Below are 26292 nucleotides of genomic sequence, written 5' to 3'. Positions count from 1 at the left end.
CGTGAGACGAGGCTCTAAAGAAAGCTGTCTCGGGTGTGGACCAATCAATTTCAAGGACAGTGCCACATACATTATCAGAGTTGTTGTTTTTTTGTTTGCGTTCCGACCGCAGGTATTGTGGTCAATGTAAACATGACTCCTTGTACAAAAAAGGTGTCAGTTTTGTTACCATATAAAAGGGTAAAAAAAACAATTATCAGTCCACAACATGCTTCGCCAGGGGTTCGGCAACCTGTCAAAGAAGAAGAGGAGGTCACTTCTTCGTCGTCTTCGACTAAAAGAGTTCCCGAGCCGCATCACTCGCAGAACTACTTGCACACAAACACAGCAGGTATTCGGCGGATGACAAATTAATTCTGACTTAAATGAACAAAATAGCTGATGGAATAAATTGCGTCTATTTAATTCCAATAATAAAAAATATATAAAATATATATAAATGCGTCGTAAAACCCGCCACACCCGCCGCATCCAATTAGTAAGGGTTTGTCACGTAAACAGAACGTGGCCAATTCGTCACTAGCACAGCACTAACCGGTGTGTTGGTAGAGCCAAGCCACAACATTTACAATCCCAGCACGACGTTTCGCCAGTGGGGTAAAACAAAAAAAAAACCCCACCTCGACCATAAAACTGCTGCTCTTTTCGATTTAAAACTTTCGTGACTGCTGGGATTAATCTCCTTTGGTTCTTTCGGTAAAGTCACCACCACGTAGAATGAGAATAAAATAATAAAATAATAAAATAAATTATCACAATAAAATTCGAAACGTCGTTCGAGACGCCGCGAAGCGTCGTTTCGAATTTGATCGTGCTATTTTATTTCATTAATTTATGATTGTATGTTCATCCTACGTGGTGACTTTACCGAAAGAACCAAAGAAGAAGAAGACTGCTGCTCTTGTCTGCACAGCCCTCCGTGGTTGCCTCTGTCTGCTGCCGACCCCTCACCCCAGTCAAGACCCCCGCGGCCTGCGTGCTTCGTGCGGACGTTCGAGACGCCGCGATCCTTCGAAACCGTAACACTTTTATTGTTGTTTGATGCACAACTCTTGTCCTCACGCGAGAAACGACGGCGCTTGTTACACAACTCTCTTAAACGCCAACACACACCCCCCCCCACACACAGTACAGTACTTTAACAATAACCGCGCTCACAGTATTCTTTACAAGGATAAACCATCGCGTGAACGGCTGCTAATGGCAATAGCTACGCAACGACCTTCGGAAGATGCGTAACAACACAACATCATTGCTTTGCATCTTGATTTGAAGCTTTCGTCACTGCGTGAATCCATAGTCTGTGTTTATTCCGGTAAATTATTATTTTTTTGTTAGCCACGGTTTAAATGCCCCCCCCCCCGTCTCTCGAGAACGAGAAAGCCGAGCCTGGGTTGATCCCCGGCCACTGCGTTGTTGTATGGGCGAACCCACCGCCGTGCGTAACAGCTGCTATAGGTGGTGCGGCTGCTGTGCCGCGCACGTGTCGACCAGCGTGGTGAAGTATGGTCAGCGTGCGGCGTGGAGAGGGGAGGCTTACTCATCCAGCAGTGGATCGAGACGCGGGATTGTACACGCACAGCAACAGCAGCAGTAAGGGGGGGGGCGTCCATAAATGACGTCACGCACCTAGAGGCGGGGGGGGGGTCAGACATTTGTGACGATGTGTGACGAGGAGGAGGAGGGGAGGGGGGGTTGAGAAATGTGACGTCACGTCAAAATGCGCAACTTTAAATAAATATAGACAACACGTTCTACTTAAATAAATACAACTTTTTAATAAATGTTTTCTCCTTCAACATCAGCGTGCAGCGCCACATTAAATACGCACTACAATGTGACAATAGTTTAAAGCGATTTGAAGCATGTTTTATATATTTTTTGGGGGGGGCAGCGCTTTGTGACGTCATATTAGAGGGGGGGGGGTCTGACTTGTCGTCACGCCGTGTGACGAAGGGAGGGGGTGTGTCAAAAATCGTCCAAAATCGCGTGACGTCATTTATGGCCGGCTCCCAAGGCCGTGTGGCAGTGGTAACCTGCCGTTCCGACGGAGAGTCGTAAGTTCAACCAGCCGTGCAAATAGGTGGCGGTGGTGACATCTGCATCTGCAGAACGTGAAGAACCAGTGGCATGGACAGACATCTGCAGAACGTGAAGAACCAGTGGCATCTACAGGAGATTATACGACTTTGAAAGCCATTCACCGTGTTCAGTGTACACGCCGTGCAACGTGTTTGGAATCGACAGGAGTAAAGTTGGGGTTGCAGAGATCTGTTCGTCGGTCGATTTGTTCCCGAGTCCATACTCAGGAACAAATCGACTGACGAACACATCTCCGCAACCCCAACTCGTTCTGTGCTAAGCCCACATGTCCCTTCCGTGCGGGGTAGAGTTCTGCTCCCACGCACGCGTGGGGCTTTCTCCAAGTGTTCCGATTTCCTCCCGCACGTAAGCACTCATTAATTGGCACATAACACCTTGGTATATTGGGGAACCGCAGAGCTTGGGCAGTTGATTCATACGAGATGTCCTTATTTGTATGACTGTTTCCCTATATATTGTACAGGGTGCTTCAAAAAAATGTAAACACTTCCATGCGACTATTGTTTTTAATGGAAGAAGAACGGATAATACACTGTAACATGATAACAAGTGTATGTTAATAGCTTCAAAATGTGAAAAGAGTCTCGACTTGTTCGCCATCATTGTCAACACATTGCATGGGAGTCATCTCCAGGTGGTCTGCAGAGACCGGAGGCGCATTTCTTGTGGTATCGTTGCAAATTCTGAGAAGTGTTAAAAAATCATTTGAAGCACCCTGGATATACAATAAATATTCCCACTGTATCGCATATTGAAATGCTGCGTTTAGTCGTGATGTTACTCCACAGCCCATGTGGCCGAATCATCCGGAATGCGCCTGATCTCGTAAGCTCAGCAGTGGTGGGTCTGGACAATGCTTGAATGGGTGATAGCCGCTCGTAAAGCAGAGGTTGCAGTTTGCTGCAGGGCTACGTTTGTCAGAAGGGGGGCCAGTGCAGAGACGTCTGTTGCCCTCTACTCCAGCGTCTACGCCTCCCTCGCATTCACCAAACTCTACCGACCGGCCGTGAAACACGCCGGTCAAATAACGACCCAAATGTAGTGGACGTCATCCGGCAGTGGCTTGACAAAAAGACCGTACCGTACAAGTACACACACACGCAAAAATCCACTTTGTAAAATTGTGTCCGCTGATGTCAAGCGGGGCACCAATTGGCCTCCTTGTTTGCCTCCACCCCCACCGATCAGGATGTTCGGCTGGAACTCCCTGAGCCTCTGGCGGAGTCCCCGCCTGCGCTCGCTGCTGCTGCCGCCGCTCGCCACGCGGCTCGAGAGCCCGCGATGGAGCCACGGCGCCGGCGACGTGAGAGCCGTCATTTTCGACATGGGAGGAGTGATCCTGCCGTCGCCGTACCCGCCCATTCAAGGTGCGCTCCTGCGCCGCGTCGTTACGGAAGGCGCGGCGAGGAACCTCGTCCTGACCGAGTGGCCCGGCAGGACAAGGGTCGCTGGTATTTATGGGGCACTTAAATGCCTCTGAAACTCGAAGCACCTTGCATCACGTCCCACCTGGACAATTCCGATGCCCAGCTTAAGTCTAGCCAAAGGAAGCTGTCCCTGTACAGTGCAAGGTGGACTTGCTGTGATATCGTTTTTGCATGATACAATATTCAATGTCACGATGTGATGATCATCACAATGTCGGTTTCCCATAACTTAGGAATTGTATTTCACATTTCTGTCGTGTTGTTTTGGTTTCTTTGATGTGCTTCCAGTGTCAATAAGAATTGCTTAAAAGTTTTTCAACTGAAGTTTGCTCGGCACGAGTCTTCCATAAGTCATTGTTGCATCTTCGCAATCAATAACGCTTATAATACACACGCTGTCAGAAAGTTCTGACGTCGTATAGCCACCAAACGGCGTGGGGATGGTCGCCTGCTGGTTAGTGCACCGCGCTCTGAACCCGGCAACTTGAGTTTGATTCCGAATCACGGCCAACATCAGTGACGAATATCTGAGCAGGGCCTGGGTCTCGCCTTGTTTGACGCAAACTCATGACTGGCGCAGTGGGAAACATTATGGAGACAAAGGCAGCCAGACTGTGGTGCTCGCCACATCCCCCCCCCCCAGCCTCGTGCGCCGTGACAACCTTTAATAGGTGCCCACTAGCAGCGTTTGCCCCATCAGTCCGTAATGCTACACAGGGGTCGTGTATGCTGTGTGTGTGTCTGCGCTGGTTTAATACATTCCGGCTGGTCTCCCTATGATCCATCCTGGTTTTAACCATGCTTGATTTGTGTGAGGAGCTCGCAGATCTTTGAAACAGTAGGGGGTAGTCCCATCGATGAGCTTCTCCGGCAGCTGAGGGTACATTGGCTGAGTCATGTAGTCTGCATGCCCAGCCACCGCATGTCCAAGCAGCTTCTGTTTGGCCCGATAGAGGAGGCTAAATGGGCACGCATGGGCCTCGAGAAGAGAGGGACTAATGTGGTACAGGAGAATGTTGGGCTGAGTGGACTTGCAGATCACTGGTACCAGTGGTGTCAAGATCGGCCTCTGTTGAGGCTCGTGAAGGACGCTACTGGGCAGTTGGAGGTAGTTGCCCTCCAGCAACACGGTAGGGCAGAGGAGTGACGCTCGGAACAATGAGCTATACACCGGGCGGTTAAAATGCAGCAAGTTGGCGCAGTAGGGAGCACAGTTGTTGCATCTGTCAGTTATCTCCGTCCATCAACACGTGGCACCTGGCTCTTTCCCGTGACCTCCTGTCAGCAGCGAGGCTTCGACACTTCACGTGACGGCGTCAGAGTGAACCTAGCATGGGACAAGCTCCGGGTGGTGACGTCACCGCCACTTAGTGGCCAACAGCGGCCGTCGTTACTATCGCTGCCGTCGTGGTGCGTGCTTGTGCATGTACGCGTGTCGAACTTCTTTCGCAGCGCACGTGGCCATCCGTGCTAACCGGAGGTTGCGTGTGGGTGGTGCGTAGAGTGGGAGGCGGCGTGCGGGCTGCCGGGCGGCACGGTGCTGCGCGTGCTGCGTGACGGCGGAGAGGCGAACGCGTGGTGCCGCTACCAGCGTGGGGAGATGTCGCCCGAGAGATTCGACGAGCTCTTCGGCGCCGACTGCTCCAGAATCGTACGCAGCGCCGAGCGCGATCGCCGTCCACAGACGCCGGTCGTACAGTCAACTTGCGGTTCTAGGTCACGGGATTTGCTGCTCAAAATGAGCACCAAGGCGGCGGTGCTCAAGGTTGTGCACAGTTTCGTCGCTGCAGCTCTTGAGCGAGCGGTGGAAACTCCCAATCCCTATGACGGGAGGCGATCCTCCCCCTAAAGGAGAACCGCCGTTAACTTCCCCACGCTGTGGTGCTCGTTTTAATCGACCCCAGCAGCATGGATGAGAGCCCGAGTCAACCTCCAAGCAGGATTTTAATTTGCACTCCTTTCGATCGCGAGCGGCTCGCCGTACCGCTGAGCCACCCGGCGGGCAATTCTTGATTAGCCGGGGTGATGGGGGGCGAGAGTGGAGCGGACGAAATGAAAACACGGATAATACAAAACCCATCTAAATGAGGATTTTTTGGTCCGGGCGGTGGTGGGAGGCCCTCATCCAGCAGTGAATCGAGAACACAGGATGCACATGCACAACGACAGCAGCTGTAAGGCTGTGACAGTGGTAATGTAACCCCAGACGCGATCAAATATTTCCAACGATAACACGACAATAATAGTGGTCACAAACACACCGACACAATAACAACACATGTGGTGGCTATGCACGTGGCCTGTAATCCAGGCACCGAGGGTCGGTGGATCGCACTTGCCTTACCCCTGGCTCACCAGTAGAATGCGCAGTAGAGCATAAATGTCGACTCCACCTGTTCCGTCCGTATGGGATCAAGAGTGTCTCCCCCTCGCACGCGTGGCGTCTTCTCCACGTGCTGCTGTTTCCGCCCGCGTGTAAACACTCATTAACGAGCGAATGAATGCCTGAGTACCTGGAGGGCTGCAGAGCTTGGAAAATGGTTGGGGCCGGCTGACGGCCGTGGCTGCCTTTTCCCCCCCCCCCCTCGCCTGGCCTGATGTGGATTCGACCGCGGCCGACGCCGATGAATTGAAAAGCCCGCTGTCGTTTGTGCTTTAACCGCGTGGGAGCAGGCGGGGCGCGCGGTGAGCGTGGACGGCTTCGTGGCGCACCTGGTGGGGCAGCTCGCCACGCCGGTGCCCGGGGCGCTCGCGGCGCTGAGGGGAGCGCGCGAGCGCGGCGTCAAGACGGCGCTGCTCACCAACAACTTCTACGTCCGCGGCGGCGCCACTTTCCTCCCGCTGGACCGCGCCCTCTTCGACGTGGTCAGCGCGGCGCCTCCCGACGGGCCGCCGACGGTTATTGCGGATGCGTTCGCTCGGCTCCTCCTGAAGTCGTCTGCCCCGCTTGGCTGGTGTTTGACGCGAATGCAAAAGTGCATGGATTTGTTCTACTTTATGCTCGTGATCAAAACAAAACGCGATTGTACAGATTGCGACAATGGGCAGGGCGCTCCAGGGCGCTCTTCTGTTGAACGTCCTGGACAGGAGCCCAGCCAGCAGCCAGCAGGAAACCCAAGGCGTAGATTGTTTTTGGCAGCAGTGTGACAATTTAAGATGTGGCCACTTGGCATTTGGTCTCATCGTGGGGCTAGGTGGTGGAGTCGTGCGTGGTCGGGATGAAGAAGCCGGACCCCAGGATCTACTCGCTCTGCCTGGAGGAGCTCGGGGTTCCTCCGAGCGCTGCCGTCTTTCTCGACGACCTCGGAGAAAACCTGGCACCGGCTCGGGCCCTGGGCCTTCGCACCATCAAGGTGCGTGCCTCCCCCCGCGACCACTGCACGCGCCAAGAACGAATACGGTCACGGCGACGAACAACACAACGTAGCCACGACGGAAAAGTTCCGCCGCGTAGGCGTTTCCCGGTCGTGCCGTGCGGCTCTCCGCTGGTGGCCTCGGGGTCGTGCCGCGTCACGGCCAGCGTCGGAAGGGCTGCGCCTGATAAGCGCGGCAAACGAGGCGTGGTGGAACGCACGTCGGGTGTAACATCGAGACACGGAGAGAGGAGCAACGTGCGTTCGGGGAACAGAGGCACAGGTTGGAGACGTCACGTTGACCGCTGAGGAAAGCAAGTCGGCCTGGGGTAGGGCACGTCGCTGAATGGGGTGAAAAAAGAGTTATATATCTCTAGGTGGGCCTTTCCTGGTAAAATAAAAATTGTTCCGATGGTTTAGTTTAGATCTGATGAGAAAGCGTGCGCTCTCCGAATGACACCAATTGGGAGGATTTTGTCTCCCTTGCAGGTGGGGGACCTCAAGGTGGCACTGGCAGAGTTGGAGTCCTTGCTGGGCTTTTCGCTGTCCCACGGCGCCCCGGACACCGGCGCCGTGCGCGCCGGCCTGGAGATTGACGAGCGGGCGCTGGCTGCCTACCTGCACACGGCACTGGGGCTGCACGCGGGTGAGCGGGAAATAATAATACCGTATACAAATGATGTTTACGCTTTTATTTCGTTTTATTGGCACGTCCGACGCTCGGTAACGTTCAAGCAGGTCGCAAAGCGCCCTGGTGCACGGAGCTCGTGTTTGGGGTTTTTACAGGGTTGGCTGTTCCTTTGTTAAAATAATCTGTTACGTGTCTGATATCTCCCTATTTCCAGTGGTTTTCCCCCGTGCGTGCGTGCGTGCGTGCGTCACACTCTTTCTGCAACAGCGGCGGCTTGAGACGCTACATTCACATCGTGTTGTTGCATTGCACGTGTACGATCGGGAGGGCCGATCCAGTGGTCACGATCGTGCCTCTTGCTGCCTAGAACTCTCCTATTGTGTGCAGCAGTAGTATTCATACGCTTTATCTTATTTTATATTTATAAAGCGGCGACAACAATCGAGTGTTTTAGGTGGCAAGGGCGTGCAAGGGCTTGCCCCGACTGAACATCTGGGAAAAATAGATTTATAGCTCATTGGATTCCTTCAGTATAAATAAATATGATTCTGATATTCTGAATGAGTGACCATAATAGTGGGCACGTGGGGGTCACGAAAGGGAAGGGGAGGGATGGGAAGAAGTGGAGGGACGAGAGGGGAGGAAGGGAAGAGGAAGAGAATTGTCAAAGGAGAAGAGGTGAGGCTCTGAGAGAGGAACGAAAGGAGGTTAAGGAGCGGGCCTGCTTAATTTACAGGGGGAGTGTTGAGTCTCTGGGCAGTGCTGAGTCTATGGGCAATGTTAATGGGTAGTGTGAGTCTGTGGGCAGTGCTGAGTCTATGGGCAGTTTTAAGTGTATGAGCAGTGCTGAGTCTGGTGCAGCATTGAGTCTGTGGTGCAGCGTTGAGTCTGTGGTGCAGCGTTGAGTCTATGGTGCGTGTCGAGTCTATGGTGTGTGTTGCACCTCAACAGACGCCCTACTCGTGCGTCAGTTCCGGCACGGCCAGTCCAACCCAACGTACTACGTGGAGTGTGGCGACCGCAAGCTCGTCCTGCGCAAGAAGCCGCCGGGAAAGCTGCTGCCATCGGCGCACGCCGTGGAGAGGGAGTACAGGTGCAGCTAATCGGCGCCACGTGGAGGTCCGGATTCTGGAACGATCCGAGAAAAGTTATTATTCACGTCGGGGAAAAATGCAAACTACTGCTGCTAAACTAAGCAATCTTTATTTTATTTTACCAGGTAAGTCCCACTGAGCTAATTAGCTCTTTTTGAGAAGCGACCCCCGGCCACCACACGTGATGGTAGCTGAACGAAGTGGCTTACCGCGTGTAAATTTATAGCGACTAAATACTCTAAGCGCGTGACGTTGATTCTAAATCTGCAGGGAAAAAACCCGGAGGACCTGGAGAAAAATCCGCTCCAAATATCCTGGTGTCAGGGTCTGCATCGAACCCACAATCTCCTGTATGCCAGGCGAGTTAGTTAACGTCTTGCCACCATGCCACTCCAATGCAGATGTGGATGGCGAGATGGGGGAGCTGTAGCTGCTCTTTCTTGGTCCCTGTATTCACAATAATAATAATAATTCCGCATGAATGCATTTATGTCGCACTTGCTCGGTGGATAATTGTTTCGGAGTTGGTCAGCTGATGGAGGCGTGGGGGATGGATGCGTTTCAGTTATTCCTTGGTACATTTTAAAACCGATTCTTTCAAGGCATGGAGTGGTGGCATCGTGATTTTATTATCCCCAGTTCCATTACCGCCCCACGACTAACATCAATGTCGAGTGATATCGGGAGTATTGTTGGTCCCTCCCGTAGGTTGACTGCCTTAAATGAGTATCTTTGTGTGGGGTATGTAAACATCAGCGCTGGGGCGACAACGGCATCCCGGCGTGGCACGGGCCACACTGCCATCACCCCGAGTACCTTCGTCAGCACTTGCTGCAATAGTCTGTGGAGGCTACACTGGGGATCTTTTGCCTCTGTTGTTGTGCGTCTGTGCTCCGTGCAGGGTGATGAAGGCTCTGGGAGCGGCAGGAGTTCCCGTACCGCAAGTGCTCTCTCTGTGCGAGGACTCCAGGTGAGTCCAGATCCCACGCGCCAACACCTGCGTATGCGCGCACACACACACACACGCCACACCATACTCGCCCGCACACAGTTAACCTGCAAGGCGGGTAGCGTGCACCGATTGAGAATGTGCTGCAGGCGCATTTGGGACGTTGGACATTGGGGACGCGGCACGCACGAGACAACGACAAATACCAGAATCTTCATTCGAATCGCGGTGCCTGATCGTGACACGTCATCGGGTTGCGAGGAGATGTGAACTGTTACAATCCAAGCTGCGAGGATAGCGCCACGGAGGGGCCGCGCCGACGCTCAGCTGGTTGGACGTGGCGCGTCTCAGTTTGAGGGACACAAACGTCGCTCAACGATCGAGACCTGAAGACAACTTCGCAGACAACTCGAGTCTCGACAGGCAATCGTCGTCCTTCAGGCACCAAGATTGCAAGAGCAACCATCGTGGGAAAGAAACACTGCCATTCTAGATTTGAAGCTTTCGTGACTGCAAGGATCCATTCTCTTTGGTTATATTCGATAAAGTCACGTAGGGACCAGATAGTCTGGTCCCTTCACCTGATGAAGGCCGCTTGTGTTGTGGCCGAAACGTCGTGATTTTTGTTGTTTTATTTTTTTACCTACGTGACTTTACCGAATAGAACCAAAGAGTATGAAACACTGCCACTCACGCGTCGGTCTACACAAAGACAAAGATCCGCCCGTGTTGTTAGCGAGCAGCGCCTATGAGGGTCGGCATGGCACACAAGGGGGAGGGTGGCCAGCACCGCACCTGGCCGCCTTTGTCTCCCCAGTTGGCAATCTTTACGCACTGCACCAGGTACTCATTTGAGGCTGAGTCGACCGAGGCCAGGCCCAGGACCAGTTCAGATAATCGTCACCGGTGTTGGCTGGCGATCGGCGACTGTTGTTGTCTGGGGAGTGGTGGCCCAGCAATTGGAGCCCTATCACAGGTCGTTGCCCCCGTTGTGCGTTTGCAGGAATGTGCACACGCAATCTGTTCACGGTGACGAATGGAGCGTCGCGGTGGCGAGATGTTAACTCTCTCACCTTGTTTTGCAGGATGTCGTGGGTTCCATCCCAACCCTGACACCTGTATATTTGTAGTTTTCATGTTCTCCCAGTGGTCACGTGGATTTGTATCCGTGTCCTCCAGCTATTCCCTCTACATTTAGAATGGGCATGCGTGTTAAGTATTGGGCTGCTATGCATTTTCACGTGATGAGCCACTTCGTTGGGCTATCATTTGAGCTGTACAGCTCAGTGGAACTTACCTGGCGAAGTAGAAGATAGTTTTCGTTTCACTCGGCTTCACCAGATGCCATCGAATGGCTTCTCCGAAGCCAACGCGCGGGTATGCGGCTCGGTCTGTTGCCGTCCGAACCTCGTCGACGAACGGTGCCGTCCGCCGTTGCTCCCCCCGTTCTCGCAGCGTGCTGGGGACGCCCTTCTACCTGATGGAGTACGCCGAGGGGCGCATCTTCAAAGACCCGTCGCTGCCGGATCTGTCTCCAGAGCAGCGCCGCAAGGTGTATTCCGCAGTCACCTCCGTGCTCAGCCAAATCCACCGGGTGGATCCCAGCTCCGTGGGGCTCACCGACTTCGGCAAAACCGGTGGGTTCCCCGCGTTGCCACTCCCCCATCGCAAGTCGTCCCTGGAGAGTTGGGCCGGACATCCCAATGTATGGATGTCGTTGTTGTTGTTGTTTGTCAGCCTTTAGCATCCTATTTCATGGGCAAAGGCCTCGGTGATCGTGTCACATTGCTTCCCTTGCTCGGTTGTTCTTGTCCACGAGTGGTCTCCGAGCTGTGTGATTTTTTTATCTCGTTGCTGCCATCTATCTCCATTCCGCGGTTAATTTCTCGTCGCGTCTCTCATTATTTGTAGTCAAGGCGTGGCCTGCCCAATGTAAAACAGGGCCCCCCCCCCCCCCCGCGAGTTCTCGAGGCTCAGCGAGGCCTTTCCTACGTGCATAAGTGCCGTCACATTTATTCACGCAATCACTGACGCTCTCATCCAGCAGTGAGATTCGATAGAAACAAAACGGGCCTTACACGTACTGCAATAAGTAGCCAGTTTAACACGTTGTAGGCTTTCGCGATTAATATTATGCGCAGATGAGGAGGGAGAGTATGACGGTTCGCCGGCAATTACAACCAGCCTCATCAGGCGATAGCCAGAGTTGTGAAACTGACGAAACATCGTACTCGAATGGTAAATGTTGTGGATTTAACTCTCCAACACACCGGTGTGCTGAACCAGAATTGGCATGTTTTGTTTATGTGACAAACCGTACAAGCCTACGTGTTAAACTTACTAATTGGCTGTGTCGGGTGGTGGCGGGTTTAACGGCACATTTATATTTACGCGATCAAACCCAAACACCTACTATTATAAATCAGTAGCCGAACGGCAAACAAAAACGCATCTCTGGCAGGACGATACGTCGGGCGGCAGGTGCAGACGTGGACAAAGCAATACCGAGCGAGCGAGACCAAACGCCTGCCCTCCATGGAGCTGCTCTTGGAGTGGCTGCCGGCTCACCTGCCCCAAGAGGAGGCCACCTGCGTGGTGCACGGTGACTTCAGGTGAGCCCCGCGGTGGGGTTGGAGGGCTGTTATGGGGTATTCAAAGCGAGTTCCCTCTGCACGTGCTCCCTGCTTTGGGTGGGGCGGCTTATGCCCTTGGATGCAACTTGATGCTTTTGTTGCTTATCGTGACAAAACGGTCCACTGTGTCAAACACTTGCTTCTCCATTGTGATCTGCTTTAAAAGTGGGCAGTGGGATGAGGGATTTACTTGAACTATTATACTATAAACTATATATTTTTTTGACCAGGTAATGCCCACTGAGCTATACTGCTCATTTTCAGAAGTGATCCGGCGACAAGTGATAGCTCAAAAATGATGGCTTATCACGTGGAAATATATCACAGCCGAATACTCTAAACGCACGTTTCTAAATGTGGAGGGAAAAACCGGAGGACGCGGATAAAAATCAATGAAACCACAGGGAGACAGACACGCAAACTCCAAATATACAGCAGGCATCAGGGTCGGGATCGAACCCACGACCTCCTGTACGCCAGGCGAGGGAGTTAACATCTCAGTAGTCAAGTGGGGATGGGATGAACGCATGGCCCGTGGTGGCACATGCCTCAAATCCAGCACTGTGTGGGCAGCGACGGTTAGTGGATCACCGCACAAATGACAACGTTGACTCCCTTCCCGCGTGCATCGAGGTGCAATACCCTGGCTCGCCAGCAGAACGCAGTAGAGCAAAGTGTGGCCTGCTATCATCTGTCCCTTCTGTGTGGCGCAGTGTTACCCCCCCCCCTCGCATGAGTGGGGTTTCTCCTGCTTCCGCGCTTTCTTGTCACACGTATAAACACTTAGCTGGCTGAAAAGACAACTGATACAAGAGGGAACTGTGGAGCAATTATCTGGGCTGGCTCACCGCATGGCAGCCTTCCACCTTAATCTGTGGTTCCCCGACGGTCGTGAAATGCCATTTGCACGAATATCAAAGCCGAATAAACGTAATCATTCGATTTTGTTTGTCGATTATGAGTTTCGGTGGGCAGCACAGACGAGGAAAACGATGGTTGCCGGTGATATGTTGACCGTTAACTCCCGACACCGCCGCCCGTGTGGGCGTTTGCGGTTGTGCCGTCGCGCGGTCCCCCGTCGCACTTTTGTTGTTGGCCGAGGGCGACGTCCGACGTTTCGCCCCCGCGCGCTGCCGGGAGATTCTCCAGGGACTGAACTTTGGCGCACGCACATACACGCACGACCGACGGTTGGCCAGGCTGGACAACCTGGTGTTCGACGCGGAGCGGCTGGAGGTGCGAGCCGTGCTCGACTGGGAGCTGTCGACGCTGGGCGACCCGCTCTCTGACCTCTCCTACAGCTGCCTGGCTCACCATCTGCCCTGCAATTTCCCCATCCTGCCCGGTCTGCGCACGCAAATACGTGCACGCACGCACGCACGCGCAGAGATACCCCTTGTATAAGCCTTCAACAGATTGTTGGGGCTAGTGCTGTTAGCGGACATCTACGTGTGAAGGCCGGCATGGTGCGGCACGTGAGAGGGGTGGGTGGCAAACGGCACGCCCGGCCACCTTTTCCTGATGTTCACGCACAACACTAGCTACTCATGTAAGGCTGGGTCAACATCGGGAAAGCCTAGGATCGGTTCAATATTCTCCTCTGTTAATTCATTGCGAGGGGGAATCGCACACGAATCACGGGCTCGGTTCATAGCGCAGCGCGCGCACCACGGCGGGAGCGCTCCCCACTAATGCACACGCACGCACGCACGGAGACACGCGTAGATCTGGGCTGTCCGAATCTTGAAATAGTCGATCGCCGCCGACTTTCATTTTGAGTCACTCGACTAAAGCGGGCGACACGTTTAACCGCTCGGCGTGACCGGCGCATCGGGCAACCCAACGCCTCGTCGTCTCGCGTTTCTATTTGTGCTCCGACCTCAGGAGAATCTTGCCGCGTGACGCCTGTAAAATCACCGTCCGCGCTCCCCCCCCCCCCCCTCCTCGTCTGCGTACGCGTGCCGCCGCGCTTCAACCCCCTCCGACGCCGCCCGCCTTCCGCAGGGCTGAAGGGCCGCGACCTCGTGGCGCTGGGCATCCCGAGCGACGAGGAGGCGATGAAGGCGTACTGCGGCGCCTCTGGCCGCCCACCCGTCGAGGACTGGCACTTCTACTTGGCCTTCTCCTTCTTCCGCGTCGCCGCCATCCTGCAGGGCGTCTGCAAGCGGGCGCTCTCAGGTGTGCGCCCCGCACTCGGCCGCTAGGGCTCTGGCCGGCGTGAGTGGGCCAAATGCCCCGTCGGGACGGGCTCATACCTCGTACTTTGAAGTGATCACGTGGATCATCACGTGGACGAACGAGATGTTCGTCCAAACTCGTCGCCGTCGGCGAAAATGTAAAACAAATTATAAACCCTTAGTCGCTTGTTTTTGTGAAACTAAATTAACACAGTGGTGGCGGCAGCGGCAGCGGCGTGACGGTGGTGCGACGTTGGTGTGATGAGAGTATGACGGCGGTGGTTCGACGGTGGTGCGGCAGGGGTGTGAAACGGTGTAACGGGGGCGGTGTGACGGTGGCAGTGCGAGGGCGGTGAGACGGTGGTTTGTAACGGCGTTGTGACGGTGGCGGTGTGATGGTGGTTCGACGGTGGTGGTGCGACGGCGGTGTGTAACGGGAGTGTGACGGTGTAACGGCTGTGTGATGATGGCGGTGCGACGGTGGTTCGACGGTGGCGGTGGTGCAACAGCGGTGTGTAACGGCGGTGCGACAGTGGCGGTGTGACGTCCGGTGCGACGGTGGCGGTGCGACGGCGGTGCCTAACGGCGGTGTGACGGCGGCGGTGTGACGACGACGGCGACGCAGGTCAGGCGAGCTCGGCGCGTGCCGAGGAGGCTGGCCAGTTGGCGGAGGCGATGGCTGACGTGGCTTGGGGTTTCGCCACACGGGAAGGATTCCGCATCTTCAAGGGGCAGCCCAAGCCACCCGGCGGTGGTGCGGCAGGGCAATCCGGCCGGCCCTACAGCACCAGCTGCCGCAGCATGGCTGTGAGTCGGCCTCCTTGTTGTGTGCGTGTCGGTTCAGCGTAGCTGTGGATTAGACGCAGAACGATTCGCCTTTCCAGCGATCCGATGAGTCCTGACCGTTTGTATGGAGTGACGATTCCATTCAACAAATCGATAAAAAAAATTTCCGTGTAATTTTTTCCATCTAGCTCCGTATCTGTCGTTTCGTCCTGGCATGTACCGTTGGCCCCACTCTCATATTTTCTCTCTCGGTTTGTTCCATTCGCCTATATCTAACGGTATCATACGTCGTTTAAGTTACGAAGATTGCAACTAACTGATTCTCTCAAACATGGGTCCCCGATTATATCTCGAGCTCAAGTATCGATTTAAATCGATCACTCCTGCGTCGTTGATTGCCCCCCAAAAAGGTCCACCGCGCGCAGGCACCCAGCTGCCCGCGGCACCACCGCCGCTTCTCCGCCACTGGCGCGGGCAAGCCGGCCGCGGCGAGCGGGCGTGGTGACGGCGGTAGAGGTGGCGGAATGCCGGTGCGGGAGGCGGAGCTGGCCCCGGCGGCCCGCGCGACGGTGGAGGCCGTGCGAGCGTTTGTGGGCGAGCACGTGATCCCCGCGGAGGCCGAGCTGCGGCGGCACGGGGAGTCCGAGCGGCGCTGGGAGCCGCACCCGCTGCTGGAGCGACTCAAGGTTGGAACCCGACTCGTCCCGCACCGGCACTGCCGCCTCGGCCGATACCGCCGCCACCAATTAGACCGCTACGATGCCGCCACCACTGCCACCACTCATACCGCCGCATCACCGTCACCACCGCTGATACTGCCATCGCCGCCACTGCTACTATTACCGCCACGACTGATACCACCGCCACGACTGATACCACTGCCACTGCCGATATCACAACTGTCCCTTCCACCGTCACTGCCACTATCGTCACCACCGTAACCATCACCACCACTCATTTCCGCCACCGCTACCACCCCTACCATCGATACCACCACTGCCGCTACCACCACAAATGCTAACACCACCACTGCCCAGCTCTGCCACCGCCACTGCTGATAACCGCAGCCAACGCGCGACCACTGCGACCACTACCGCCACTGCGACCACTACCGCCACTGCTTCCACCGCTACCACTGCTGCTACCACTGACCTTCGCTGAAGCCGCGTCCACCACCATCTCCACGACTGCCAACAACAACAACGCCATCAATGTTGCCGGCGCCACCGCCGCTAACCGCTAAGACCATCACCACTGCTAACACCACCTCCGCTGCTGCCACTGACACAACTTCCACGGGCATGACGAAATACCGCCGCGTGGGTCACGGCGATTGTTTCACCATGCTTCTCCATGCCGCGAACGGGTGATGTCTCGGTGTCTGCCAGCTGTGCCGATTTTGCACAGTTTGGAATCAAATGAGAGACTGAACTCGGCCCGCGACCGCCCCCTGCGCGGCTCAGACGGAGGCGCGTGGGGCCGGGCTCTGGAACCTGTTCCTGGCGCGGGAGGCCGACCCCGACGCCCGGTACGGAGCCGGCCTCACTAACGTGGAGTACGCCTTCGCCTGCGAGGAGATGGGTCGCTCGCTGCACGCTTCCGAGGTGCGTTGGCCCACAAATCGTTTGCCTTCCAACCCCTCCGTCTCTCTCTGTCCCCCTTCGAGCGAGCTCGCTAACACTGCACGGCGGTGGCGCGGAGTTACAAGTCCGAAATCGTCAACGCGACGACAACGCTGCGTTTCTTGCCGTCATTCTCCGCGCAGGCGTTCAACTGTTCCGCCCCGGACACGGGGAACATGGAGGTGCTCGTGCGCTACGGCACGGACCAGCAGCGCCGACGCTGGCTGGCGCCGCTGCTCGACGGCAAAATCCGATCCTGCTTCGCCATGACGGAGCCTCAGGCATGCGGCGCACGCACTCGCGACACGAGGCGCGTCTACCCCCCCCTCCCCCACCACCATACCTCCGTCGTCATCGTCGTAATCATTGTGGTGTGTTTCTTGCTATTGCGCCACGTGCAAGTGTTGTGCAATAGAACCACGCGGAGACGAGGAATACTATGAGGGCTGCTGCCGTTTGTTAAAGCACTCTCACACTCGACATCCTACACTCACACCAGTGTAGGTGCACTCTATCTCGGTCCTTCCCCGGACACTTCTACTGTTTGGACCCTACCCTCAGCTATCCCTTAGACTCTCTCACTCGTCTGCCCGGAGCGGGGGGTTCAGCCAGCACCGCTCCGCGACGAGGAGAGAGAGACCCTCGCTCCGGCCGGTCTTTACCCTGGCTCCCCACGACGACCCCACCTTCGTCACGGGGTCCCCCTTAAGAACCCCCTTGGGCGGCTCCTCCCCCCCAGCTCGGCCCCGCCCTTGTTCCCCGAAGGTGCTCTCCGAAAGCCCCTTACGTAACCCGTGACGTTACGTCATCCTTGACTGTCAACCCGCTCGTACCTCCTTCTGTTCGCCCCCTCATCGGTTACTCACAATACTCCTCTACGCTAGTATCAGACAGCTCCCTAAGCGCCAACGGAGAGACGAGACACAATTGGACAGAGCACCGCGCACACCGGTGGCAGCAGCAGCGCACGTGAACCCTGCCCCTAACCCCCCATCATCCCCCCCCCCCACCCCCGCAATCACTCCCCATTTTTGTAGGTGGCCTCCTCTGATGCCACCAACATCGAGGCGTCTATCGTGGAGGCCGGCGACAGCTACGTTCTGAATGGCCGCAAGTGGTGGACGTCTGGTGAGCGAGCGCGCGTGCGTGTGTGGAGTTCTGGGGAGGGGTGCGAGGTTGGCTTCTAACTGAGCTCGTGCGTATTTACAAAGAAAAGTTTCGGTTTGGCTGCCGTGCGATGCACATGAATTACTCCGGGTGGCAGTGTGGGCAGGAAAGTGCAGCCCCCTGCGGACCAGTTCTGCAGTATCAGCTTCTGCGGGCCGTTTTCTAACATGAAGCATTTTTGCACTGTTCCTCCGCTCGAGATCTGAACGGATTCTTCGTTTAAGGACGCAACACCGATAGCACAAGCGGGAAAAACATTGGAGGGAAGATTGACCCAATTTCTTTTGCAAGTTCAGGTTTTGTTGCATGTGCGCTGTGCGCATCGCGTCCACGGTGGCGAGATGTTAACTATCTCGCCTGGTATACAGGACCCCGACCCTGACGCCTGTATATTTGGAGTTTTCATGGTCTCCCCGTGGCCGCGTGGATTTTTCTTCGGGTCCTCCGGTTTTTCCTCTCCACATTTAGAATCAACACCGCGCGTTTAGAGCATTTGGCTGCTGTAAATTTCCACTTTGTTGAGCTATAATTTGCGATCGCCATGTTGCGCCTCAAAAACAGCTCAGTGGGCTTTACCTGGTTTCAAAACAAACAAACAAAGTTTAAGTCGTTATTAAATGTGCCATGCGTGTCCGTGTACTTCCCCAGGTGCTCTGGATCCTCGCTGCGAGCTCTGCATCTTCATGGGGAAGACGGATCCGGCGGCGCCGCGGCACCGGCAGCAGAGCATGGTGCTGGTGCCCATGGACACGCCGGGGCTGCGGGTGCTGCGCCCACTCTCCGTCTACGGCTTCCAGGACCCGCCTGGCAAGCGCAGGCGCACACTCGCCTACCCAAGTGTGCATCACGCAGACAGAGAATCCCACGTATCGCCTTGGAACGGGCTGCTTTAGAGCGAGTTCTATTCGCGAGTAGCGCCGATGAAGGCCGGCGCGGCACACAAGAAGGTGGGTGGCCAGCACCACGCCCGGCCGCCTTTGCCTCCCGAGTGACAATTTTAACACGCACCTCAAGGGAGGCCCAGGACTGGTTCAGATAATGGTCATTGGTGTTGGCCGTGAGCGGGAATCGAACTGGGGTCCCTGGGATCGTGGCGCGGTGCACGAACAACTCCGCGACCGTATACGTGCACACATAGCTGGACGATGGTGGCTACGCACGCGGCCTGTTACTCAGCGCTGTGGGGACAACGAGGGTTGCTGGATCACCGCAACACCAATATTACGGAACTCACATCCCGTGAGTTTTGAGGTGCCATACCCTGGCATCGCCAGGAGAAGGCGGTACAGCAACGTGGACTAATCGCGACGCAGAACGCCGGGCCGATAAAGCCAAGCAAGTTGACGCTGTGGGGAGCAACAGCTTGGTGCATCTGCCAGTCGTCCTCGGTCAGTCAACCCATGGCACCAGGGTCGGTCCCGTAACCTCCTGCCAGCGGCGAGCCATCGACACTTCACGTGACGGCCTCGAAGTGCACCTAGCCTGGCGCAAGCGTCGTGGTGACGTCCACCCCACCGCTTAGTAGCCAACGGCGGCTGTTCTTGTTGGTGTCGTCGTGGTGTCGTGTGTGTGTGTGTGTTGAGCTTCTTTCATCGTGCACGCAGGGGGTCACGGCGAGCTGGAGTTTGTGGAGGTGCGCGTGCCGCGCGACAACGTGCTGCTGGGGCCCGGCAGGGGCTTCGAGATAGCCCAGGGCCGCCTGGGCCCCGGGCGCGTCCACCACTGCATGCGGCTCATCGGCTCCGCCGAGCGGGCCCTGCAGCTCATGACCGACAGGGTACGGCCCCCCGCTGCCTCGCCTACCCCCCTCTCCTCCCACCACCCCCCCCCACCGCCCCTCCACCCCCCACCCAACCTCCGTAGGCCAAAAATCCACCAACCCCTTTCCTCGCCTAATGCCAGGAGTTGTCCCCGCTCGGGGATCACGATGCAACAATTGATTTACGGCGTCGCGTGGCACGCGATGTCGATCCTGCATGCCGACGTGACTGCCAAAATCGTGTTTGACACACATATCACGTTTGCCTAAGTAATCGCACTGTGTACGGTTTAGAAATAAACTTGTCGGAGCCAACTTTCGTGAACAGGAAACTAATTTGAGTCTTGTATGAATATACATTGCGCAGTGTTTCCGATTCCTCCTGTGCAATGCGGTTATTTTTTCTCCGATTTATTTCGATTTTGTGCTTCCATAGTTTTACATTTAAATCTTTTTTTTGTATTTGCTTCCACCATTTTTTGTGAGCCTGGTCACTCTTGCAGATGAGACTCATCGGGGCCTCTCGAGTTCCCGTTGTGAAACAGAAGCGAACTTATTCTTTGGGTCTTTCGGTAAAGTCACGTAGATAGGTTCAAAGAAAATAACAAACAAAAACTTATACGTTTGGATCGCAACGCATAGCGGTCGAAACGCAACACAAGCGGTCGAAACGTCGTAGTTTTTTGGTTATTTTCTTTGAACCTATCTGCGTGACTTTACCGAAAGACCCAAAGAATATGAATTCCTGCAGTCACGAAAGCTTTACGTCAAGAAGTGAACTTGAAAGTCAACGTGTTGTCAAACCCGCGCGCGAGCACACGGCAATCTTATTCCGTGGCCTCCTTGGAAACAAGACACCTTTGGGGAACCCCAGCCCTGAGAAACAAGCCGGGGGGGGGGGTGGGGGGCGGGGGGGGGGTCTCCCTTCAACGGTCGGGCTTTGCGAGCTCGTCGCGGGGCTGTTACCCTGGCCGTGCGTGCGCGGTGGTGCAGGTGAAGTCGCGCGTCGCGTTTGGGAAGCCGCTGGCCGAGCAGGGAACCGTCATGGCCGACATGGCCACGTCGCGCGTCGAGCTGGAGCAGGCGCGGCTGCTCGTGCTGAAGACGGCGCACCTCATGGACTCGCTCGGCAACAAGGTGACGATGCTGCCTCTAGCAGCGGCGGCGGCGGCGGCCCTCCCTCCCTCCCTCCCTCCCTCCCTCCCTCCCTCCCTCCCTCCCTCCCTCCCTCCCTCCCTCCCTCCCTCCCTCCCTCCCTCCCTCCCTCCCTCCCTCCCTCCCTCCCTCCCTCCCTCCCTCCCTCCCTCCCTCCCTCCCTCTGCCGTCGTGCATCTCATCACGTCACCTGACATCCCTCCACTCTTGATTTAAAGCTTTCGTGACTGCAATAATTCATATTCTTAGTTTTTTCGGTAAAGTCACGTTGAAGTGAAACAACAAAATAATAAAATATATATAAAACAATAAAAATTCTCACGACGTTTCGACCATAACACAAACGGTCGTCTTCAGGTGTGAACGTGACTTTACCGAAAGAACTAAGAATATCCCTCCACTCGTTCACATACGTTACATCCCTTCAAGCCCCCCCCCCCCTCACATGTCTCTCAGCCCTTACATTCTTCACGTCTCTGCCAATCCTCGCATCCCTCTCCCCTGGCACATCCGTCTGTCATGCACCCCGAACGTCTGTCCAATCCCTTCGCATTCCTCTCGCACCTCAGCCTGAGTTCCTGAACAATGAACAGGGCCTCTTACGATTCCAAATCCCCTTGCTTGCACCGTTCCCCTCTCACTCCTTGACCACTGGTGGTTTCTCCACGCTCGTCTGTGGGGGCAGGCGGCAGCACCGGAGATCGCAATGATCAAGGTGGTGGTGCCCAGCATGGCCCAGCAAGTAATCGACCGTGCCATCCAGGTGAGAGCGTGCACACATGCGGCTCTGCGTGTCTGTGTGTTTGCGTGTTGGGGGGACGGGCGGTGCCGCCGTGCTACGAACCCGGTGACCCGGCTTCGAATCCCGGTCACGGCCAAAAAACTGGTGACGATTATCCGAACTGATTCTGGGCCTCCTCTAGGTCGACTCAGCCTCAAATGGGTAGCTGATTCGGTGTGTAAAAACATTGCCACTTGGGGAGACAAAGGCGGCCGGGGGTGGCGCTGGCCGCCCACCACCATCGTGTGCCGTGCCGCCGGCCTTCATAGGTGCTACTCGCTGACAGCACTTGCCCCAACAATCTGCTACAGGCTATACGGGGTGGGGGGGTCTTTGTCTTTGTGCCGGCTGTGTAGGCGTTTGGCGCTGCCGGCCTGGGCCCCGACCTGCCGTTGGCCGAGTTCTACATGTGGGCACGGGCGCTGCGGATCGCCGACGGGCCCGACGAGGTTCACCGTGCCACCGTCGCCAAGATGGAACTCCGGGCGCCCCGCCTGGCCTAACCTCCCTCTCTCTCCCCCCCACTCCCTCTCTCTCCCCCCCCACTCTCTCTCTCTCTCCCCCCCCAACTCTCTCTCATCCTGCGCGTCCGTCTTCTTTCTCCGGGCCTACCGGCGCTCAACTCCGCGCACGAAAGCCCTCCCCCTCGTTTCAACGCGCAGTCAAAAAACCCCGAGTGTCCACGGGACGCGCGTGTCCGTGAAAACCCGTGCGTCCGTGACGCACCCGCGTCCGCGCACCGCAACTATCACTTGCCTATCCCGGCAGCGCATTTCACGGTGGTGTATGTATATATATGTATTTCCCTTTTTTCCCCAACTCAACCGGGAATCTGGGCCGCAGCCAGAATTTTCTGGGCTGAACGTGCGGCGCAGACTGCTTGGCCTGAAATTTCCCCACCTCATTGAAGGGGGACCCCTTCCGCGTCAGCAGCCGTGCCAAGCGCTGGTGTCCTGCGTGGCGGGGACATTTAACGTTTGGCGCAACGTTTGACGAGTAGCGTTTGCTTTTCGCGAGCACCCCCCGACTTTGATCTCTTCCGACTCGCAAGTGCTTTATATATGGGTAAGTTTTATTGCTCGCAACTATTTTATTTGTGGGAGAGGGCTTCCCAAACTCGCGTGATGAACCCCAGCAACTCGGCCAAGTCCTGGGCACGCCAGCTCGAGTTGGCCTTCACCTCGAGAAAAGCGTTTACCTGCGTAACCTCTTGACCTCTGGGGTTGGGTGGGTGATAACGGCCCTCAGTAGCCAGTGGTGGCAGTTCCACCACCTTCCCCATTTGAGAGCCGTTCTCTTCACAGACAACCACCGTTGATTTCCCACAATGTGATTTGTTTGAAGCGGCATTCGGATCTGCTGATCTGAACTAAGTATATGGTTGTTTTTTTTGTGCGCACGCTGCATTTGTCTCACCCGAGTGTGTGCGTGTGGCGCGTTTTTGCTGCCAGTCAAACCAGGGCCACCTGGGTCTGTCCCCGTGACCTCCTGCCGATGGCAATTGTTGTCGTTGGGGAGCGATCACGCAGTTCGTTAGCGCATTGCCCGACAAGCCGGGCGACACGGCTTCTCGATTCCCCCTCACCGTAGCCAACATTGGTATTTGAACCGGTCCCACGCCTCCCCTAGGTCAGTTTCAGTTTTCAGTTTCAGTTTATTTATTTTGGTATAGCCCTGTGAGCCATTCGGCGCTTGAATCGGGTGCAACCACAACAAACAAAAACATGAACAGAAACACGAACAAGAAAAAACATTTTAAAGTGACTTTGTGAGTGTGCAAACAGAAATCCATGGGGAAAAAAAACCCGCAAAAATATTCCTGAAAAAAAGCACCGTACACCAACGCAGTGTGCAAAAATCCCAGTGGGATGCAAGTCAAACAACAACAACCACAAGAAAACTTAGATTAAGGCCATCAGTCTAACTCCGTAATACAACAAAACAAACATGTCCAAACCAAAAAAACGTTTTCGAAATCACCAAAAAATAAAGCCATAATTGCAACGTAACAGTGATCGTGGGGACTGTGAGAGAGAATGAGCGAGGGAGCGAGGGAATGAGAGAGAGAGCGAGAAATCGAGAGAGAGAGAAATCGGGAGAATGAGCGAGCGAGAGAATGAGCGAGCGAGAGAGTGAGCTAGTGAGAGATCGAGCGGGCAACCTGCACGAGCTGCGAGATCTCCTGGAAGACGTCGCCCTGCGAGCGGCCCGACTGCAACACCTTGTCGACGGAGAACTCGTAGCGCAGCGCCTTCGACTCCCCGCGCCCCGTGTGCTTGACGAGGGCGATGCCGGAGTCGTCCATGCTGGGGAAGCAGATGTGGCCCGCAGACTTGGACACCTCGTCGCCGAGGTGTCCAAGCCTTCAGCGAATACCTGGTGCGGTGTATAAACATCAACATTGGGGAGACAAAGGAGGCCGGACATGGCGCTGTTCACCCTCTCCTCTCGTGTGCCGTGCCGGCCTTAATACGTGTGCGCTTACAGCACTTGCCCCAACAGGCTATGCGGGGGGTGCGGTTGTGTGGATGTGTGAGCGGTAGTGTAGCGGTGAGCGTGCTGCGCTATGAACCCGGCGACCCGAGTTCGATTTCCGCTCGCAGCCAACAACAGTGAACATTATCTGAACCGGTCCTGGGCCTCCGCCCTAGGTCGACTCAGCCTCAAATTAGTTACCTGGTGCGGTGTGTAAACATCGCCACTGGGGAGACAAAGGCGGCCCGGCGTGGTGCTGGCCACCCACCCCTTTCGTGTCTCGTTTCGGCCTTCATTGGTGCTCGCCCACAGCACTTGCCCCAAGTCTATTAAAGCTACACGGGGGATCTTTGTGCGTGTGTGCAGGATTCTGTGTGTATGCCGCGTCGCTTTCCCACGCATTCTCGGGTTGCGCCTCTGCGCAGTGTTGTTCCGCGCGATGTCCGACGTTTCGCACACCACGTGCCGGTGGGAGCTGCTTTTTGCAGTAATTTCTTCAATGGGGGGGGGGGGGGGGGGGCTGGTTAGGCCCTGGGATAGGCATAAAGGAGCAATCGAACCGGGTCACGAGACCTCGCAGATAAATGTTACTCGCCGGTACCTTGGGAACTCTTTTTTTTGTCGCGGGATAAATTGATGGAATATTGCATGAAATAAAAGGCATTCAGGGGAAATGATTTTTTGTGACCCAATTATAGCTCGGGCTGATGGGGATGTGTTTAGGATAAGTAGTTGCAATGTATATGCAATGGGTTTTTGAACTGAAAGCATTATACGTGTGTGCGTATGTGTGCGCGGGGAGCGGTAGTGTAGTGATTAGGGCACTGCGCTATGAATCTGGCCGCCCGAGTCAGATAGCCGCTCACGACCAACACCAGTGACGATTATCTGAACTGGTCCTGGGCCTTCCCTAGGTTGACTCAGCCTCAAATGAGTACCTGGTGCGGTGTGTAAACATCGCCACTGGGGAGACAAAGGCGGTCGGGCGTGGTGCCGGCCGCCACCCACCCCCTCGTGTACCGTTCCGGCCTTCATAGGTGCTCGCTAACAGCACTTGCCCCAGCAATCCCGTTAAGGCTATACGGGGGATCTTTGTGAGTGCGTGCGTGCGTGTGCGAGCACTCTTACCTGGATTGCCGTCCATTGTAATGAGCTGTAAATAATACAAACGGGAGAGAACTGGTAGTTATTTTTTTGTGCGCGCGCGTATTGTGCGTGAAATTAGGAGGTCATTGTGATGCAATTCATTGTGATTCGTGATTGCAATTCGGTTATATTGTGAAGCTCTCGATGCAAAGAGGTGGTGATGAATATGGTTTGAGTCTAAACCGCCTGTGCTTTTGTGTTTGGTGGGGGGTGGGCGCTCTGCTGTGAGTTGTGATGACCGGCAATGCCAGACGTACGCGCGATGGCCGGGAGGTTGGGGAGTTGAGCCGTCCATCGGAACGAGCGGTGACGATTCCGGCGATCCCTGGTTCTCGCGCCATCGGGGACATTCGAAGAAGTGGAGAGTCGGAACGGTGGCTGCTAACCGTGCCGGTGACACCGAGCCCGCAACGTTGAGACCCTGAGTTCTATTCTGGGTCTCGAACGCCCGACCAAAAAAGTGATTAAACCGCGGTTCTCCGTTGCAGTCAGTTGACGGTTTCGCCCCAGTTGCCGGTGACTGCACTGGCTGTGTTGATGCAACATGCCGCACAGCGTTCGCGCGCTCGTTTAACGTGGTGGACGCCTTTCCCGAAAAGTGCCGCATTCAGTAAAAAAATAAACGCGTGAAGCGAAAAAAATTACCCCCTAAATGATGTAACGCATGTACGTATGTATGTATGTTGAACTTCTCACGCACCGTACGTAGCCACCCGCACTGATCGGAGATGCGATGTACTACGCGCACACAGTGAGACTGCAGAGGGACAAGTAGCTGGGGGTTTCGCCTCCGCGTGAACTGTATCGTATCGCGTACTTACTCCAGCGCAGCGCTCGGCCACGCATCTCAAGAAAGCGGTAAATCGTCGACCACTCAGAAACCGCGTTATAACGGTGCGCCTTGTGCGAAAAGTGTCCCCGAATGGATGAACCGCGTTGCAGCGGAAACGCATTGTGTGAACACCACGCGTTAAGCGAGGACTTTCAACATTGTACTGTTGGTCCAGTGAGGCTGCTAGTAACGTGGCTTATGC

At 55.5% G+C, this 26292-nt stretch overlaps 1 protein-coding gene across 4 annotated transcripts; it reads left to right on the top strand.

The window, feature by feature from the left end:
- Positions 1 to 878: 878 nt before the first annotated feature.
- ACAD10 (acyl-CoA dehydrogenase family member 10) lies at positions 879 to 25911 on the top strand. Of its 4 annotated transcripts, none has more exons than XM_076072619.1 (22): positions 879 to 1019; positions 3292 to 3470; positions 5033 to 5181; positions 6204 to 6395; positions 6725 to 6883; positions 7373 to 7529; positions 8466 to 8607; positions 9510 to 9578; positions 11013 to 11194; positions 12019 to 12169; positions 13390 to 13535; positions 14195 to 14368; positions 14993 to 15174; positions 15579 to 15839; positions 16617 to 16757; positions 16919 to 17056; positions 17813 to 17903; positions 18591 to 18749; positions 19547 to 19719; positions 20695 to 20838; positions 21542 to 21619; positions 21994 to 25911. In XM_076072619.1, the coding sequence occupies exons 2-22, from the start codon at positions 3293 to 3295 to the stop codon at positions 22138 to 22140; spliced, it is 3213 nt and encodes a 1070-aa protein (XP_075928734.1). In that variant the 5' UTR covers positions 879 to 1019; position 3292; the 3' UTR covers positions 22141 to 25911. The 4 variants fall into 4 exon arrangements, with proteins under 4 accessions (XP_075928734.1, XP_032823611.2, XP_032823612.2 ...); XM_032967720.2 differs by having other exon boundaries at positions 879 to 1315; positions 15564 to 15839; XM_032967721.2 differs by having other exon boundaries at positions 880 to 1019; positions 15564 to 15839.
- The last annotated feature ends 381 nt before the right edge of the window (positions 25912 to 26292 follow it).

The sequence above is a fragment of the Petromyzon marinus genome, chromosome 38, assembly GCF_048934315.1.
Source record: "Petromyzon marinus isolate PM22_M1 ecotype Great Lakes invasive population chromosome 38, UKy_Petmar_22M1.pri1.0, whole genome shotgun sequence".
Taxonomy (NCBI): Eukaryota; Metazoa; Chordata; class Hyperoartia; order Petromyzontiformes; family Petromyzontidae; genus Petromyzon; species Petromyzon marinus.
Note: the sequence above shows the minus strand (reverse complement) of the source record. Positions and strands in the feature narration are given on the sequence as shown.

Excerpts from the sequence above, each read along its gene's own strand:
- ACAD10 (XM_032967720.2), top strand. The coding sequence starts at position 3,293 with ATGTTCGGCTGGAACTCCCTGAGCCTCTGGCGGAGTCCCCGCCTGCGC. Across the intron at positions 8,608-9,509 it reads GCCGTGGAGAGGGAGTACAG|GGTGATGAAGGCTCTGGGAG; the intron begins GTGCAGCTAATC and ends TGCTCCGTGCAG. Across the intron at positions 9,579-11,012 it reads TCTCTGTGCGAGGACTCCAG|CGTGCTGGGGACGCCCTTCT; the intron begins GTGAGTCCAGAT and ends CCGTTCTCGCAG.